Source organism: Alosa sapidissima, chromosome 5 (assembly GCF_018492685.1).
Source record: "Alosa sapidissima isolate fAloSap1 chromosome 5, fAloSap1.pri, whole genome shotgun sequence".
NCBI lineage: Eukaryota > Metazoa > Chordata > Actinopteri > Clupeiformes > Clupeidae > Alosa > Alosa sapidissima.
In genome coordinates, this window is record NC_055961.1 from 1,471,045 (window position 1) to 1,490,167 (window position 19,123).

At 44.3% G+C, this 19,123-nt stretch overlaps 3 protein-coding genes across 7 annotated transcripts in view; 1 reads left to right on the forward strand and 2 right to left on the reverse strand.

The window, feature by feature from the left end:
- rb1 (retinoblastoma 1) overlaps positions 1-19,123 on the forward strand; it is a 69,759-nt gene that overhangs the window by 21,530 nt on the left and 29,106 nt on the right. For all 3 annotated transcript variants that reach the window (XM_042093770.1, XM_042093771.1, XM_042093772.1), the window contains exon 18: positions 16,153-16,268. In XM_042093770.1, the coding sequence (XP_041949704.1) occupies positions 16,153-16,268 (116 nt within the window). The remainder of the gene's footprint in view (positions 1-16,152; positions 16,269-19,123) is intronic.
- On the reverse strand, positions 1,217-15,163 carry LOC121709998 (lysophosphatidic acid receptor 6-like). Of its 3 annotated transcripts, XM_042093785.1 has the most exons (3): positions 8,572-9,064; positions 5,156-5,253; positions 1,217-2,869 (listed from the first exon to the last, which is right to left on the reverse strand). In XM_042093785.1, the coding sequence occupies exons 2-3, from the start codon at positions 5,156-5,158 to the stop codon at positions 1,664-1,666; spliced, it is 1,209 nt and encodes a 402-aa protein (XP_041949719.1). In that variant the 5' UTR covers positions 5,159-5,253; positions 8,572-9,064; the 3' UTR covers positions 1,217-1,663. The 3 variants fall into 3 exon arrangements, with proteins under 3 accessions (XP_041949719.1, XP_041949717.1, XP_041949718.1); XM_042093783.1 differs by lacking the exons at positions 5,156-5,253; positions 8,572-9,064 and adding an exon at positions 14,941-15,163; XM_042093784.1 differs by lacking the exon at positions 5,156-5,253.
- On the reverse strand, positions 5,794-8,576 carry LOC121710001 (lysophosphatidic acid receptor 6-like). The gene has a single exon (XM_042093792.1). The coding sequence runs from the start codon at positions 8,294-8,296 to the stop codon at positions 7,217-7,219; it is 1,080 nt and encodes a 359-aa protein (XP_041949726.1). The 5' UTR covers positions 8,297-8,576; the 3' UTR covers positions 5,794-7,216.

Consider the following 19,123-nt stretch of genomic DNA (forward strand, 5'->3'; position numbering starts at 1 on the left):
TCTCATGCACGCATGGCCGGGTTAGTAACACACACTCTCATGCATGAGCTCTCGCTTGTGCACTTCCAGATTCCGAGTAATTGCTATCAATGCTGCTGTCTGTTGCGAGTCTGAGTTGTTTCGGATACAAAACGTCTTCTGAATGCCAGTCACCTTTACCTTTACCTAGCCAAAGCAGTGGCGTCATTGGTTATTGAGAAATCTCAACAATGATCATATGGTGAGTACAGGCCAAAGGGACCAGCAGCATACAGAGCGGCTCCATTACCTAAACACTATGGATATAAAGGACCAGCAGCATGCAGAGCTTCCATTACCTAAACTCTACGCAGAGAGGGTTAAAGCGAGAGGCGCAAACGTTCGACAATTTCCACGTTCGATTATTGAAAGGGGGAGGGGGGAAATCCCCCTTTATGCAGACCAGAGTAAACCCTCGCTGCACTAATGTCAATCGAGACTTGTGGAATTTTACCAATAAATTGGTCATTATGTCTTTCTGGATTTGTTGAGGGTTTTTTGGAAAATGTTGTCATAATCTGTAAGTGTTTGGGATCATTTCAAGCCTAAAAGTTTTTAGCGTTCGGATTTGTAATAAAATAACTTCATATCAGACCATGCTGCTGCCAGTTACTGTCCGGTTGTTAGCATGCTAGCTAGCCTCTTGGCTAAGGGTAACATTTTAAATGGAGAAGTGTAATTTCTTTGAAATGACAACTAGCTGAATAACATTACTGACATTAGTTAAAGTGGATAGTTTATACTCCAGTGAATTTGCAACAGTATATTAAGTTTAAGCGAACTACTAGTCACTTGTTGGCGCATAGCTGTATTGCCATAGCTACTCCCATCCACTTGTATAGAAGCTAGCATTTTAAGCTAGCATTAGCTAGCTAGCTAGCTCGGTTCACATAACTAATTAAATTATTCATTTCATGTCCTAAAGAATGATTCATTGGTATCATACATGATTATAGACAATAATACTTTATCTGTTATTATTGCTTATTAAGAGAGAAAGTTTATTTAGTGACGTAAGGTGACACTCCCACGTATGCAGACCGGAACTGTCCCGTTTTGCTCCCATAGTAACGAATTACGTTGCTCTATATCTTGCTAGTAATCAAGGATCTTTGCTCTACGGATATAAAGGACCAGCAGCATGCAGAGCGGCTCCATTAGCTAAACTCTACGGATATAGAGACAGGGACGCAAAGGATGACCACACTCTTGATTTCATTTCACATACAACAAATTTTTGATGGTATCAGATTCACACAAATCAAAGACAAAATAAGACTTAATAAATGATGCTTATAGGCCATACCCGAGTTATTTGAAACAGTTGAAACAGAATTAATTGACTGTCCGGTCCTTGTGGCAGACGGGTGCTGTGAACCCATAGTTTATGGTATGTAAATTAATATTAGTTTATGGAGTGTAAAAATGTAGTGTCCTTAGGTTATCTTTACTGATAACTTTTCCAGCAGTACATGTATAAATTATCTTCTGACAATTAGACTTTACACCACAAAGCTAAATTAGCTCATGCCAGTTACATAGATCATCTTGCATACCGTAAGAACCATTCTTAGTGAAAACTAGCAGACCAACTCATTGGTTGAGAATAGCAGATGACCTCGTTGGTTGAGGCAGATGCTCGCCCTCATTGGTGGAGACTAGCCGATGACCTCATTGGTTGAGGCAGATGCTCGCCCTCATTGGTGGATGCAGGCGTCATGCCCCCGTGGCTGGCGCTGCCGGCCGCGTCCTTGTGCGGCAGGCGGCTGGACGCGTAGTAGATGAGCGGGTTGAAGCAGCAGTTGGCGCTGGCCAGGGACAGCACCACGGGGTGCAGCGCCTTGGTGGCCTTGGCGAGCAGGCAGCAGCGCAGCAGCCCCACGTGCGTCAGCGTGTAGCCCAGCAGGTTGAGGTGGTACGGCGTAAAGCACAGCAGAAACACACCCAGCACCCAGTAGACGACCTTCAGCGTGCGCCGGTGGTGGTGGTGGGGCTGCTGGCTGGTGCTGGCGTTGCCCTGCTGGTAGCGCTGGCGGGTGGAGGGGCGTTGGCGTCGGCGCGGTTGGCGTCGGAGCACGCGCAGCACGCTGCAGTAGCTGAAGAGCAGTAGGAGCGCGGGCAGCTGGAACGCTGCCTGGACCAGCACCAGCGCGGCCAGGATGAAGGCCCGGTTCTGCCGCAGGGACGGGTCCAGCAGACACGGCTGCAGGTGCGGGGCAGCAGCGGCGCGGAGCAGCGGCAGCGCCAGGCTGAGCGCCAACACCAGGCACCAGATGCCAGCGCTGATCAGCCGTGCCGTGCCCACTCGCCGCAGATGCTGCGTCAGCGGGTGCACCACCGCAAAGTAGCGGTCCACGCCGATGCACACCAGGAAGAAGATGCCGCCGTACAGGCTGATGTACTTTAGCGTGAAGGTCAGCTGGCAGAATGTTGCCCCGGGTGACCAGGTAGCGGCCAAGCCCGTCTCCGAGGAGGAGGACGAAGATGATGAAGAGGAGGAGTGAGCGGCCTGGTTATGGTAGTAATAGATGCGGAGAGGCAGCGACACCACAAAGAAGAGGTCAGCCACGGCCAGGTTGGTCATGTAGACGGCCGTGCTGGTGAGGGCGCGCGGGGAGACCCACAGGCGTCGGAACGCCAGGACGTTGCTCGCCAGGCCCAGCACGAAGATCACGCTGTAGGATACCTGGTAGTAGGTGAAGCGGAATCTGGTGTCCAGCGTGCAGTTGGGCTGGACCAGAGCCTCCGTGTCATTCAAGCCCATAACGCGCCGCTCGTCAGGGTCCGGTTTGTCGTCACGTTCCTCGTTCACCTCCAAAGCTCTGTCGAGATCCGGCCCATATGTGGGGACCTGCGTAAATGAGGAACGGGTGAAGATGAAACTGCTATGATGGTTAAAGAGGGAAGGTGTGTGTGTGTGTGTGTATGCGCTACCTCATATAGGCAGGATCACTAAATCCACAAGCCGCTCTCAGAAAACAGCACATAAAAAAATAATGAACTCCTTTTATGGGCTTCCCCGTGTTGACTTAAAATATTTGTGTAGTTTTACGGTAGAGAGAGAATATAGCACGCCCAGCTGTGTGCATGTGTAGCCCTTAGGGTTGGGCCCTGAAACACAGTTCTAATATGGTGCAGACTCAAACGGTAGTAACTATATTGAATAACAACATGGATTTTGGTGCCTCATTTCGATCCCACTTAAACATAACATAACAAAAACTAAATATATAAGCTTAAAGCAGAGGGGAGCACCACGTAGGCTAGTGGACAGTGTTTGACAGCTTGTGTGAGCCCATGCCAAGTAGCTTACTTACTTAGCAATATAACAAGCTCTTGTCAAAATCTAGCAGTGTGACACATCAACAGTAGACTTTACACCAGGGGTTCCTAACCTTTTTCATTACACGGACCGGACAACAGTTGTCATATTTCTGACCGACCGGTAGAAGGGACGTTGATAGTATTTTGTGAAAGGTGGTGCTGATCATATTATGGGGGTGTCTTCCCCGGAAAATTTTAGAAATTCTGGCTGTTAAATCTACTCGTCGAGGAGGGTCATAGTTTGAAGATTATAGATCATGGACAGAAAGCCTATGCAGTTGCCTCGTGTAGCACGTTAGGTCCAGGCCATGGCCCGTGACCTAATGCGCTAACTGGCATCTATTTGAAATGTTATCAGCAAAGTTGTAATGTGAACTGTTTCACGGCGTGTTTCGAGTTGTTGCTGTTAAAATGCCTACTAGCGCTGGGAATCAAAACCCTGGCATATGGAACATGTTTGAAACTATTGCATGTTATGGGGAAAGACATCAAATTTCTTGAAGCAGAGTCTCTCGACGTTAGATTAGGTGCAAATGCCGTTGTCCATGACCTGGCAGTTCCATGGCAAGCGGCAAGCCGCATACACTGTATAAACTTGAAAGTAGCTTGAGAGCTAATTTGTGTGCATCCATGGCGAGCTGTTTTAACATTTAGATTTATTATGTGAAGAAGCAATGAGATATTGATAGCAAATTGAATATAACAGTTCATTTTCGTGTTCAAATTTGTCTTGTCAATCAACAAAAAAGAAATTCAGACCTTAGTCCATTTTATTGTAAAAACAAAGTACCGGTTGGCACCAGCACCGTTTTAAAAGTATCGATTTAGCACTGGTATCGGATAAAACCCAAACGATACCCAACCCTAGTAGTCCTAGAGATAGAATAAAGCGTGCCCAGCTGTGTGCATGTGTTGTCCTACGGTAGAGATAGAATAAAGCACGGCCAGCTGTGTGCATGTTTGATGTTGCTATGGAGATCTCCATTGGCATTGTGATGTATAAGGGAGCCCGTATTACCCTCAGACATTTATAACGGATGACCGTGATGTATAAGGGAGCCCGTATTACCCTCAGACCTTTATATGTTGTTAACAATCCATATGCGTCTTGAGCAATACTTCATTTCTCCAAAGCTGTAGTCCATGTTTTACAGAGGGATGGGAAGTATGCTGAAATCTGTCTGGACTTGATCTCCCACACACCCTCAGGCCAGGCAGTGAGCCTTTCTTCTGGCATTGGACATGTTCAAAATGATCAGCATGTCAGCAGGTTACGTGTCTCTCTTTCTCTAAAAGTGCTACTATAGAGATACACCTCTGTCAACAAAGGACCTGTGTGTTTTGGGGGAAAATGTTCTTGTTGCACATAATCTAAGAGTGCCGTAGCAGCCACTGTGAAATGGACTCATAACCTCTGGTGGAAACTAAGCACAAACACCACCAATGCAAAAATAATATTAACACTCAGTTCTTTGATCTAGCAACTCTACAAGGAGGCTGTACTGTAGACATAACATGGGACAAAAGGACTAATCACTCCCTTTAAAGGCAAATAGAAGGATGACTTAAGAAGAAAAAGCATTTAAAGCTTGTCTATGCAGACACGCAAGAGGCATATGTAGGCGCGACACCTGATTATCAGTTGACAAGTCTTGAGATTAGCCTCTGCTCTTTCTTCCTGCTCTCTGTCTGAGCAGAAGGGGTTTTCCTTTTGTGAGAAAGGTGTGGGGTTTATTTCAGAACACAGGCCTCGCAAGGAAAAGACTAGACATCATTTCTAAACAATAAGAGGCTGACTCTGAGGCTGACTTACCATATAGCCAAGACTTGTAACTCCTAGTGAAGCCAAGACTTGTAACTCCTAGTGAAGACTCTTCTGATTGGCCTTCAGTGTCTCTCCACTGAGCTGTCCTAGTGTATAATGAAGAGGATCAGTAGTAGCAGGAGTAGCATCTGTGTTGGACACACTGTTGATGCTGTTGGGAGTGGTCACAGCAGCAGCAGCAGCAGCAGCAGTAATGCTGTAGTTATTGTGGACCAGATACTAATAGAGGCTCTACCTCAGTGGTTCCTCACGTAACAAGGTCACACTGAATCAATAACTATCTGCCCAGAGCACACACTCCGAAAGAGTCCTGGTAAAGCGCATACACACACACACGCATGCAGATGGGTTATGACCGCGTGTATAATTGAGAATGACTGAATTTAGATGTGAATAGCAGCATCTTCTAGGGAGGTATGGGAGGTGTGAAGTGTATTACGTGTATAGCTTACTGACAAAAAACATGACAAATTCACACAGATGTGTTGATTAAGACTGGTGGGTTTAGTTGTGAAAGAAAGAAAATCCAGGATGTCACTACCTAAACTCCCTTCAAACCACACGGCCATTTACTGTCTTCTGTTTGTTCTTTCTGTGAAGAATACAAAAAAATGCATAGGAAGCACTTCATGGCATATAACGTTTATTATGTGTCAGTATCATGGCTCAACACTCACCTTTTCCATATGAAATATACTGAGGCTGTTCCCCTCCTTTGCGAGTGGCTCTAGCCTGTAGTGAACGGAACTGAAACCCTCAGTTTCAGGGCTGTACATTAACTTGTGTTGCTCATAGCACTGGTGCTACAAAGGTTGATTTGTTTAGTAGCACAATCCACAAAATCTCTAGCATCAGTATGTAGTTACAAGCACCTCATCTGTTGGCTACACTCTAGAAAACATTTTAAATACGGTCTCAGCTGCTGGTGCAGACATATTCTACCCTCCCCCCCCAACCCCAGCTGCTGGTGCAGACATATTCTTTGGTGTTTTTGAGGAAATGGTTTGAGCTTGCAGTCTCTAATGAGGCTGTTTTGACTGCCACTTCTGCCTGAAAAACCACATCCAGTTTGCATAATTACGCAACACTCACTCAGGGTGCTCACTTCAGATGATTTCACTTACATAGTTTAAATACTTTGGTCTTTTCTCAAATCAGTCAGTTTAAATACTTTTGGTCTTTTCTCAAATCAATGCATGGATTGATTTTGCCATCTACTGCTGAGGAAATGGAAGGTATGTGAGACTGGTACACTGTAAAAACTGCTTATCTAATAAAATCTAACCAAGTCTTCTTAATCTCACCAAGTCGTATTAATCTAACAAATCTTATTAATCTAACCATTAAGTCTTATTAATCTAACCAAGTCTTATTAATCTTATATCAAGATAAAAAAATCTAGTTGGTATTGTTTTCAGTATACAGAGATCTAGCGCTTTTTCTTAAAATCATTAGACTTAATTTAAGAAGGGTTTGATTTCTTTTGAGACATCTCATCCTAAAAACAAGCATATTTGTCTGCCAGTGCATTGAGTAAATTTGTCTTGATAAGACTCCTTAAAATAAGTCGGTGTTCCTAATTTTAAGTCAAAATTATCTTTCTAGAGAGTGCTAGGTAAGTCTCTTCATACTAAAAACAATGGCAAATAGATTTTTTGATCTTAATATAAGATTAATAACACACGGTTAGATTTTATTTTTTGCAATGTGTGTTTAGGCCAGTTGCAGGACAAAAATACTATAAGGTCAAAACTAAAGAGAATGTTCGCACACCTGAGTAGCTCCCAGAGTTTAATTAAAAGAAAAAGCAATGTTTCGACTTGACAGGGTCTTCTTCAGACCCTGCCTTCTTCTTCAGTCTGGGAGATACTCATTCTTTTTTGTTTTTACTTTAGAGATGTGAAACTGATCATCAAAGAAAATGAATATAATCATGACGTTGTGTATAAAATTATTTGACACATAGCACAAAAAACTCCATTGAGTAAACTATGCAGTTACAATCACACAGAGGCTAAAAAATACTTTCTCAGTGCTATCAACAGTCTGCTATCTAGAGTCGGTGGATTCAGTGGATCTGTCTTTATGTCCGATGCTCCTTAGGCTCTGCATCCGGGGACTGCTCCGCAGGGTCTCCCCGAGGTGGTAGTCGTTTCGGATGCTCTGAGTCTTGCGTTTGATGGAGTTCTGGATGGTCTCCGAGGTGAAGTAGTACACGACAGGGTCGAAGCAGCAGTTAGTGACGGCGATGCAGAGCGTTATAGGATTGATGGTCCGCGCCACAGATTCCGCCACACAGCTTTTGAAGACGTCACTCCTCACCAGGGTGTAGAAGACCAGGTTGAAGTTGTAGGGGATGAAGCAGAAGCAAAAGGTGGACAGGTGGACGACTATCATGCGCAGGATCTTCCTCTTGTTCAGCTGACCGCCGCGGGACAGCGTCTGGGGGTCCTGCAGCGTGCGAAGCACCTTGATGGAACAGATCATGTTGATCAGGAAGGGGATGAGGAAACCCACTGTCTCAATGAAGACCACCACTTTGGACAGCTCTGACTGCCACTGTTTCTCTGAGTAGTTCTCAAAGCAGTAGTTTGGAGCGTCCGTCGAGTTGTCGTCCTGGTTTTTTTGCGACGTGGTTTCCAACATGAAACCCGTAGGGAGGCTGCCAGACAGAACCACCAACCAAACGCAGCAGCAGGCAATCTTAGCATTCCGTTTTGTCCTCAGTGTTCTAGATCTGAGGGGGTAAACAATGGCCAAGAATCGGTCCACGCTGATGCATGTGAGGAACAGTATGCTCCCATACATGTTTGTGTAAAACAGGGCCACAGAGAGCTTACAGAGTACATCGCCAAAAGGCCAGTCCTGGTTGATGAAATAGAAGATCCTAAAGGGCAGAGTGAGCACGAACATTAAGTCTGACACTCCCAGGTTGATCATGTATGTGGTGGTCTCATTTCTTATTTTGAGAGTGCATGTGAAAATATACATGGCAACCAAGTTGAACAGCAGTCCAAAGATAAACACCAGGCTGAAAACGGTGCTGTATAGCGTGTATTTGAAATTGTCGTCGACCGTGCAGTTATCCTGAGCTCCAGCTAAATGGCCCGCTGCCATTGTGTTGTGCATCTTCAGCTGTGCGTTAAGGGAGAATAAGTCCACAGCACTGAAGCAGCCCCAGGGCCTTTGTTATTTTTTTTTTCTTTCCAGGAAATACCCTCCTGGCAGTGCTTTTTGAGTAAAACAGCAAAAAAAAGCTTGATGCGTTACAGAGAAGTAAAAAAGAAAGTACTTGTCATGTTTCTCCTTTCATGTGGCCTCTGAGTTTTGCTGTGTCAGACCAAATGATTTTGTCTTAGTTCAAGTCTTCTCAACACATAGCATGATGACCATTTTAGACTTACCTCCATCTTCTGAAATGGCAGTCAAGGACAGCTGGTCTTTATTCCAGCTTATTCTGATGTTCAGCTTTTTGCAGTCAAAAGTTGTTACCCTATAGAGGTTGTTACGTTTTGTATCCTTATTTTTCCAAGGAGTGCTGTCTCTTGTGTCTCTTTTGTCTCTCGTCCTGTCAATGCTTGCTCTTGTCTGTCGAACTCGATGTTCACTGCTCTGTGGGTTTTGGACACGCCCATGTGTGTGTGAGTGTGTGTGCTTTCGCTATGTCTGTCTCTGTCGGCTTGCCGCTCCCCTGACCCGTTGCCTTCTCCCCACACGGCTTACGCGCTCAAGTCTCGTTCCTGTTTGAGCCCACACGGCTCACTCTCTCAAGTCTCGTTCCTGTTTGAGCCCACACGGCTCACTCTCTCAAGTCTCGTTCCTGTTTGAGCCCACACGGCTCACTCTCTCAAGTCTCGTTCCTGTTTGAGCCCACACGGCTCACGCTCACGCTCTGTCTCGTTCCTGTTTGAGACCACACGGCTCCGGCCGCTCTCACAAACAAGGTGCTCAGGCTCTGACTCCTGCCTTGGTCTGAAGTGAGGCAACCGCTCACTCCGTCAGGCATGGGGGGTGGGGGAGGGGAGGAGTTGAAGTGCTCAACCCCTCCTGGTCGTATTAGGACATCCTAAGGCCCACAGGTGCAGAAGGAGTAAGGGTCTGCTAGGCCGAGTCAGGTGTATTATTATTATTATTATTATTATTATTATTATTATTATTAAGGGTCTGTTAGGCCGAGTCAGGTCTTTTTAGAATGATACTGATTTGATGGTGCTGGTTGGGGGTTGGTAAGAGTGGGTTTTGATGGCGCTGGTCGGGGGTTGGTAAATTATACTGATTTGATGGTGCTGTTCGGGGGTTGGTAAGAGTGGGTTTTGATGTTGTCGGCGGTTGGTAAGACTGGGTTTTGATGGCGCTGGTCGGCGGTTGGTAAGACTGGGTTTTGATGTTGTCGGCGGTTGGTAAGACTGGGTTTTATGTGGGATAGAGGTGCTCTGGGGCGTGTTTGGAGGAGCTGAAGTATGTTGGAACAGAAATGAGCAGAGGTGTGGCAGACACAGGAAGAGGCGTGGCAGACACAAGGAGAGGTGCGGCATGGCCCCTTCGTTGGTAGACTTTGCCCCTTACGCTGACACCGTGGAAATTACGTCTGCAGGGAGATCCCAGCAGAGATAGGAACATAGAACCTCTACCACCACCACCACACACAGTGTCTGCAAGCCTGCCTGCCTCACTCACTCACTCACTCACTCACTCAGTCAGTCAGTTACTCAGTCTCAGTCACGTACACACAGAGGGCGATCAGGATAATAAAAAGGTGTGCACTCAGTAACACAAACAAAGGAAAAAGTGTCGCAAGTGCAAATGTTACTGGATAAAACCCACCACTGTCTCTTATTCATCATCTCTGCAGCGTTTAACTGGAGTATTTTTCCTCAACAGTAGCGGATGGAAATTTTATTTTCCCTTCACTAGAGAATCTTCAGTAATTCAATAAGCAAGGAAGTAAAATGCGGAATTCTTTCCTGTTTTCGCAGCCCTGACCTTTGGTTCCAACAACTTGGCTGAAATGTGATAAGCACTTCTTGTCATCGAGGACACAGCTGCAAACCCTGATAGCAGTGGCACAATAACAGCTGATCGACTGTCAGCAGCTGGGCACAGCCCAACGTGCCTACTGAACCCAGTACAGCACAGTCCAACATGCTAAACCCATCAACACACAGCCCAACATGCTAAATGCGTCAACACGCAGTCCAACATGCTAAACCTGTCAACACAAAGCCCAACATGCTAAACCAGTCAACACATCAACACACAGCCCAGCATGGTAAACTCGTCAACACACCAACACACAGCCCAACATGCTAACACCGTCGACATATCAACACGCCACCCAACATGGTAAACACATCAACACGCAGCCCAACATGCTAAACCCATCAACACGCAGCCCAACATGCTAAACCCATCAACACGCAGTGTTGCAAGATTCCTAGGCTTAGCAAAATCATAGTCTTTGACTAGTGACTTAAAAACTTGATGACTTGTCTTTTGATGTGAGAGAGTCTGAGACTCTAGTCTTTAAAAAAAAAAAATCGAAATATTTCCAAAGTCCTTCAGTGTAAGGAGGACTTTAGTCGCACAGTGACTCACTGTCGGACTCGAGCTCTGAGACTTGTGAACCTGTATTTCATGCAATTACTATCTAAATACATGCACTATGTGCTGGCAACGCACAGATCAAAAATGCATTGGCCATGGCAACAAGTCCACGCAGAGTTGTGCCTTTTATCATTACTTTTGGTCACAATAACTTTGTGCACAGTGGAAATAAGCGAACAGCTACATGCAAGGTGTGTGGCACCAGGATAAATAATGCCGGTCCAACAACGTTGAATTTCATCAGGCATCTCAAAACGCACCCAAATAGGTCAGTCACTTGTTAATGGGAAAGCGACATTAAGTGTTGTGGCGATCTGCCTGTTCTCAGCATTAGCACATCATGTGGCCAGCTGTAAAGATGCAGACTTGGGTTACTATTTCACCAGGTCCGAGGGCTAGAGGGATATGTTAAGTAGCAGAAGACTACACAATGTCCTAAGTTGGAGACCCAATGTAAATTCTAGATATAAATAAAATTAAGCTAGCTCCTGTGCAACTAACCACTCGGTGAGTTGCACAGTTTTGAAAACGAAACGAACGTTAAGGGTTGTTTTAGGACATGTTTGAGTAGCCTACAGTATACCTGTTTGCCTCCACTCTGAGAAGTCAAAGGCGATTTAAAACGAGTCAGAAAAGTCGAGACCGGACCAATCATCAAAGTTTCGGTGTCCACCACTCTAGTTCATCCAAAACAAACCAGAAAAGTGCTAAATACCGGAATTTTCCTTTAATATAGATATGTACATGCACCTCCACAGAGACCTGTGGCCGCACACCCGCACATACACGTTGACACATTCTTTCACCCTCTCACTCTCCCTTTCTGACACACATATGCTCTCTCTCTCTCACACTCACACGCTCTCACACTCTCTCTTTCACCCTCTCACTCACTTTCTGACACACATATTCTCTCTCTCTCTCTCTCACATATGCTCTCTCTCACACGCCCTCACACTCTCTCTTTCACCCTCTCTCTCTCCCTCTCTGACACACATATGCTCTCTCTCTGACACACATACACATTCACACTCTTTTTCTCGATCATTCAGATTCATTCTCTTTCTCTCTCTCTGACACACATATATATTCTCTCTCTCTCTGACATGCACATACACGCTTACACATACTCTCACTGTCACATTCTCTCATTCACTATCATTCATTCTCTCTGACACATGCAGATACACACACCCTCACACCTAAGGGTTTCCCAACGCGCGAGTAGAAACTGTCTCCAGACCCCTTCGGTGTCTCCCCTGTGTAATAGGCTAGACCTACTATTTGATCAAAAGGATTTTCAAATCCAACTCTATCTAACTGCCTTTTCAATATATGTAACCAGCAACTATGTGCCTGAAGTTAGGCTATCTGACATTTTGAATATCTAATATAGACTAATTGCCTTCTTTCAACTCTTGCCCCACGCCTGAATTCATGTACAGTGTTTTTATACAACAATTGGGTTCTATGGAACTATTTATTTGTTTCTGATTGGCCGAGAGACGTTCCATGAGTTGGAATATCCCTGGACATTTCAACTCAGACTCAGCACAGCTAATAATAAATCACTCCACGATACAATGCGAAGATTTGACACCCAGCTCTCCACTATTTCAAGCAATGGGTTACTCCTTAGCAAACCATAACGAAACAGTGCTTCACCACATCTGTGGATTAAGCCACACAGTCAACTCAATGTAAGTAAGATAAACGAGGATGCTAATTGTTCTTAGCATTGCCAGCATTGTGTATAATATGATTGTCACTTGGAGGAGACTTGTAGATGACTAACGTTAGCATAATTAGCTAACCGCTGCTAATGTGCTAGCATAGTCACGTCAGGCTGTGCACAGTAGTGTAACATTTATTCACTATACATTAATAAAGTTGAGTGGTTCTGCAATGTAGTCTGTTTCCGTTTTTTTTGCAGTACCATGTCCCTTACATGACATGGCCCAGTGTCCTTGTAACATGCATGCAGCAAACCTAGATATGAATGTGATTTCAACATTTCTTTCAAGAAGACATGTAAACCACAAAGACCCGTAACGAAAGGGGTCTGGAATGTTGGTTACCTAGTAACCAAGACGCTGTCTATTGAAAAAGGAACTATTTTTTGATGCGTAAGAACGATGTCGAAATTAACATTTTTAAACAATAATGGGGTGTTTTCAGATTATTTAGTTTGTGGTAGAATTGTTGTATAAAAGCAATATAGCACTCGTGATCGTGGGATTAGTCATGGATATTCCCACGGCTGTTGTTGCCTGCTTATTTTTCTGGGTAAAAAAAAAAAACACCATACACACAGTGGAAAATAGTTATAGGAATGTATTAGTTTTGTGTGTTTTTCAGACAATGGGACCTGGTGACCTTCTCAAAGTAAAGGGTAACACTAAAGCAAAGGGCTATATTAAGATTTTTGGAGGAAAAGATCAGGCAGTCTGCCGAGAGACCTGCCCCAATAGGCGGCATTGGACCATTAAACCCCACAATGATCCAAAACATACAGCCAAACAAGGCAAGAAATAGACAACATTCATCAATCAACATTTTAGAGTGGCCCAGCCAGAGTCCAGACCTCAATCTGTCATGAAAGCGAGCACACGGTCAGTCATGGCAAGTAATCTTTCCTGCCTAAAAACCTGCATTGCTGCTAAAACTAGAATCATTGTGGACACATGGAGAGGCTTGGTAGATTTTATTAGAACCATTTTGAGAGCTGTGATTGCAAATAAATATGTTTCCATTGATTATTTTAAAAGGGTATGAATAATTGTGGACACTTAAAATGTTGAAAATGCTTTTTTTCGTGACTCCATACTTGTACCACATTGTCTCGCAACCTTTTGGCACAGAGGTGGGCAAACTGGCCCGCGGGCCGCATCCGGCCCGTCAAGCACTTTCATCCGGCCCGCCGAGCATTTCATTTGGTTGTCAGGCTGCTCGCTATTTTTTTTTCCTGCGATAGAGATGACGTTGGTTGCTTTACTGCAAACTGCTTTTCACTCTCCTTGGAGAACGTTTACAATGTCAAAACATTATGTTAAAAAGAGATGATAGGCCTATGTTAGGCTATCTTCTTTGCAGCAGATCTAACGCTCACGAGAGGGAGAGAGCGGCAGGTTCCAGCTGGCTTGTCATTGTTGGTAATTGATATCTCCTTATCAGAAACGTTTAAAAGGAAATCATAAAGGCAACAGTAGTTCGCACTACTGACCATTTAAAAACTGTGAGGGGGCACAGCCATAGGTACAGCACTAGCCATAGCGGAACAGTAGCCATAGGTACAGCGCTAGCCGTAGGTACAGCACTAGCCATAGCGGAACAGTAGCCATAGGAACAGCACTAGCCGTAGGTACGTGAGGTACAGTACTCATAGCGGAGCGGTAGGGGTGGGCGATATGGACAAAAAATAATATCTCTTTTTTTTTGTTGTGATTTTTGACGATAACGATAATTAGTCGATATCCTTTAAAAAATTGTTTTTGTTAAAGTCTGAGTTACTTTACAGCTCATTATTTATGAATAGCATCATTACAATAATGACCCATAACCTAACCTGCGACTTTTTAACCAAATCAACCAATGCATTGTCACTCTGACACATTTCCAATTCTGCCCCCACTTGTGTGTGTGGCAATGACATGGTCTAGCCAGCTACATTAGAGAAGATGAATAGGCCTAACAGTTTCCCAAGAGAAAGTCTGAAGCTGAAGTTCCTTCCTTTCAAACCTTTACATAGGATTCACTGTAAAACTAAGAGCAGACCAACAGAGTAGCCTACATCTCAGTTATTTCCTTCTATGTTTTGTTTTAGAGCAATCACGTAGGCTAGCATTCCAAGTTACAGAATAGAAACTAATGCGTTAGCTTATGGCTAATGTATATGAGAAATCCTATAGAAATGCTAACGGTTAGCATAATCGGTACGTAGATATTTAGAGCGAAGTTCAGTCCATTTACAAAAGAGTTACATGAGAATAGTTATTTGTTTACAACTGACTATTGTTAGGAAGAGGTGGCCTGGCAACAAGCTCGAACTAAGTCTAGGGAAATTAGATGTGCTGCCCAGACCAGAGTCCCTAACCTAAGTGTGTGCAATGGTGGGGCAGTCAGTGTGTAGGAACTAATAGGAGATGAAATGCAAGAGGACACCAGCTTACCTCCAAGTTCTGGACCAGCCCGCGCATTGCCTTCTCTAGGCGACCAGCCCATACGTAATTCCTACTTCCAAGAATGTTCATAGAAGAATGTGGGGAAAACCCCAACACAAAAACAAAACAACAAAAATGTGTCCAAACAACATATATATCCAATGGGAGAAAGGGAATACTCATCAAAAGGGTCCAGGGCGGAAACCATGAGGTGCTGGTAGGCCCCAAGCAGGCCTTTCCTCATGCCAAACTGAGTTCCCTCCATTAAAGCCGCTTCATGGCTTTTATAGCTAGCTCACAGCTACCAGGTCAAAGAAACAAACTGGTGCCCCCTTGTGGATGAGATGTGTTTGTGAAAGTGTGCTGTCTCACAAAGTGCAAATCACAGGCAGCACATCGTAACACTATTAAAATACTACAGTATACTAAATATGTTTTCTCTCCATATAATACCATGTAGGAAAAAACGTGACTGTCTCATTAATGCTACTTGAACAGAAGTAGCCGCAAGTAGGCTATTCTCGCTGCACAAAATAAACATTAGGCTGCGTGGGACAACGTTGTGACCCACTAGTAATTTAAATACTCGATAATGTCAATTTGCACATCGTTAAAACAACAATCACGATATTATCGCAGGCGATGTATATCGCCCACCCCTACGGAGCGGGCAGAAGATCATTGAGACATAAACGTGAATTAAAACGTTTAAAAACGTTAAAGCGACAGCGCACAATTTATAACAGCTTCAAATTAGCAGTATTTTTTAAACAAATTATATATTTTAAATAGTATATTTTAAACAAATACTTTTGATACTAAATTATAGGCTACAAAAAAGTGTATTTTTTGTATTTGTGTGTTGTGCGGCCCGCCGGCCAATTTTCAAAACCCAATGTGGCCCTTGAGCCAAAAAGTTTGCCCACCCCTGTTTTGGCATGTGCCAGTGACATTTTCAGTCAGAACAAACTTATTGATGCAGAGAACATCAACAGGGGTTTACACTTAGAGAATCCTTTTGCTCTTAACTGTACATATGTACTCGTACTCTGTTTGTGTCTGTCTGTCTGAATCTGCCCTGTGCGTGTGTGTCTCTGTGCGTGTGCGTGTGCGTGTGCGTGTGTGTGTGTGTGTGTGTGTGTGTGTGTGTGTCTCTGTGCGTGTGTGTGTGTGTTTGTGTGTCTCTCTGTGCGTGTGTGTGTGTGTGTGTTTCCCCTGTAGGACTCCCCTCTGTTTGAGCTGCTGCAGCAGGCTGGAGAGGATGGTCGCCTGGAGACCGCTGAGCCCCCCGCCTCCCTACACCAGCCCCCCCAGCACAGCCACACCGCTGCCGACCTGTACGTACACAACACAACACAACACAACACAACACAACACAACACAACACAACACAACACAACACAACACAACACAACACAACACAACACAACACAACACAACACAACACAACACAACACAACACAACACAACACAACACAACACAACACGTGTGTACTCAGGCGCACGCACACACACTTACGCTCACGCACACACACTTACGCTCACGCACACACACACTTACGCTCACGCACACACACACTTACGCTCACGCACACACACACTTACGCTCACGCACACTTACGCTCACGCACACACACACACACACTTACGCTCACGCACACACACACACACACTTACGCTCACGCACACACACACACACACTTACGCTCACGCACACACACACACACACTTACGCTCACGCACACACACACACACACTTACGCTCACGCACACACACACACACACTTACGCTCACGCACACACACACACACACTTACGCTCACGCACACACACACACTTACGCTCACGCACACACACACACTTACGCTCACGCACACACACACACACTTACGCTCACGCACACTTACGCTCACACACACACACACACTTACGCTCACACACACACACACACTTATCCCCAGCACTGACCTGTGAGCGTGTACACACACACACACACACACACACACACACACAGACAGGCAGGCCTGCCACAGTCCTGTAATGCTTGTTTTCCACGGAGTGGTATCAGCTCATCTGACCTCGACTCTACTGGCGTTTTTGCTTTTCTGGTACCTGGTGCTATTTTGATATCGCCTCCATGGAGGGTCCTAACGAGCTGAGGCCATACCAAAAGGCCACGTGAACATATTGTATGTTGTTGATTGGGCGCTATTGTCATTGTTCAGGGTCCTAACGAGCTGTAGCCCGGCATTTTAAAAAGACGTACTTACTGTCTGTGTTGGCACTATTCTCTCACTTACTGGAATATGGCAAGTCAGGAATTGATAGCAGAAATGACGTGACCGTTCTCAGCACAGTGATCTAACACACTTGTGGGGCGAAGTGTACTGAGCGATGGGGGATGTGCTGCTGGCTGATGAAGCTGAACATTGTACTGTACATAAGGAATTGAGTAGTACGTGATGAAATATGCAGAAGTATGCATCATCAATCTACCTAGGAAATGTGTAAGTTCTTTACATGGAAGACCGTTGGTCAGGTCTTCTCTGTTCTTTACATGGAAGACCGTTGGTCAGGTCCTCTCTGTTTTTGTTCAAAGTCCAACTGTACTGTCCAGACCATAGAAGGAGAGTCCAGCAGAATGAACGTTTTTGGCTGTTTTGGTGGCTTTGCTTAGGCAATGTTTTAGGTGCAGGTGTAGTCCCAGGAGCCAAATTGTGAGTTGACTGTATCGCTATACTCCTGGTGTGCCATGAGATGCCTTTTCCTTCTAAATGAGAGAAAAGGGTTTGGGCAACTCTGCTGCAGGTAGGATACTGGTTGCCATAGGGTACTAGTTGCCGTAGGATACTGGTTGCCGTAGGATACTGGTTACCATAGGGTATTGGCTGCCTTCAGACTGGATTCCATTCCGTCTGTTTTCTTTGTTGTCATGCTAACTACAGCCATTTCAGATACACACAGAAGTTAGAGCTGTGCAATTATTATAGTGTTAATTTTGTCACCTATTTTTAATTTAGTCTTAGTCTTGTGACGAAATGTCCTTTTTAGTCTTTGTCATATTTAGTCATTCAAATATCATTTTTGTTAGTCAAGTTTTAGTCGACTAAAAGTCTCGTCATTGTAGTCTAGTTTTAGTCAAAAGAAAACTAAAGGTATCTTAGTCTTAGTCAGTTTTAGTCAACACATTTTAGTCTTTTTTTTTTATAACAAATTATTTCTGATTACCATTTGAGTCAAATAGTGTTTCACACATCTCAATTTTCCAACAATATTGTGTGTCCACAGGGCTACTCGTCTGTTATAATTACTCATTCTGATTTTTTGTCAGTCAGTATGTTTACATGCACAGGTAAGTCGAGCTCGGCTGGGATTTGACCATAGACAGTAAAAGATTTGACTGGACCACTGTCATATTCGTAGACCAGTGTTTCTCAAAGTGTGGTCCGGGAATCACTGGTGGTCCGCAAGCTATCCCAAGTGTTCCGCGAGCAGACGTGGTAAAATATAATATAGATGAGTTGTTTGCAATATTGAACCAACTTGTATGTAAAAACAGTTCTGCAACACTGTCTAAAGATATGCCAGTTTAAATCATACAGTATGAATCCACACAATAAGCAAAGTGCAAAGACAATAAGCAAGGTGGTTCAGTGAGTCAGGCCTATAGTGTAGACTAATTATAGGCTACTGTTGAAGTAGGTCTAATCTTTTTTTTTTTTTTTTTTTTTAGCTAGGGTTAGTTAAGTGGTCCTGAAACTGAAAAAGTTTGAGAAACACTGTCGTAGACCAAAGTATTAATGTTTTACTCCGCTAGATGGCGATATGCGCCCAAACACAACACATTCCCGAAACAGACTCTCCATCTTAGCCATAGCTAACTTGCTAGCGAACTTTCCATATTAGATAGATAGATCGATAGATAGATACTTTATTGATCCTCAAGGGGAAATTCAAGGGTCTCAGTAGCATACAGACATAACACACAACATGCACTTACAGCAGAAATGGTAAACATAAGTATAAACATATAACTAAACTCCACTGTACAATAAGACAGTAGAAGATAAGACAGACAAGAAAACTAACAATACTAAATACACTATATAAGTTAAATTAAGAAAGTCCAATGTGCTTGAGGGTGATCAAGCATAAGACGCTTGTAGTGACAGGGCCGGGACTGGTGAGGTGC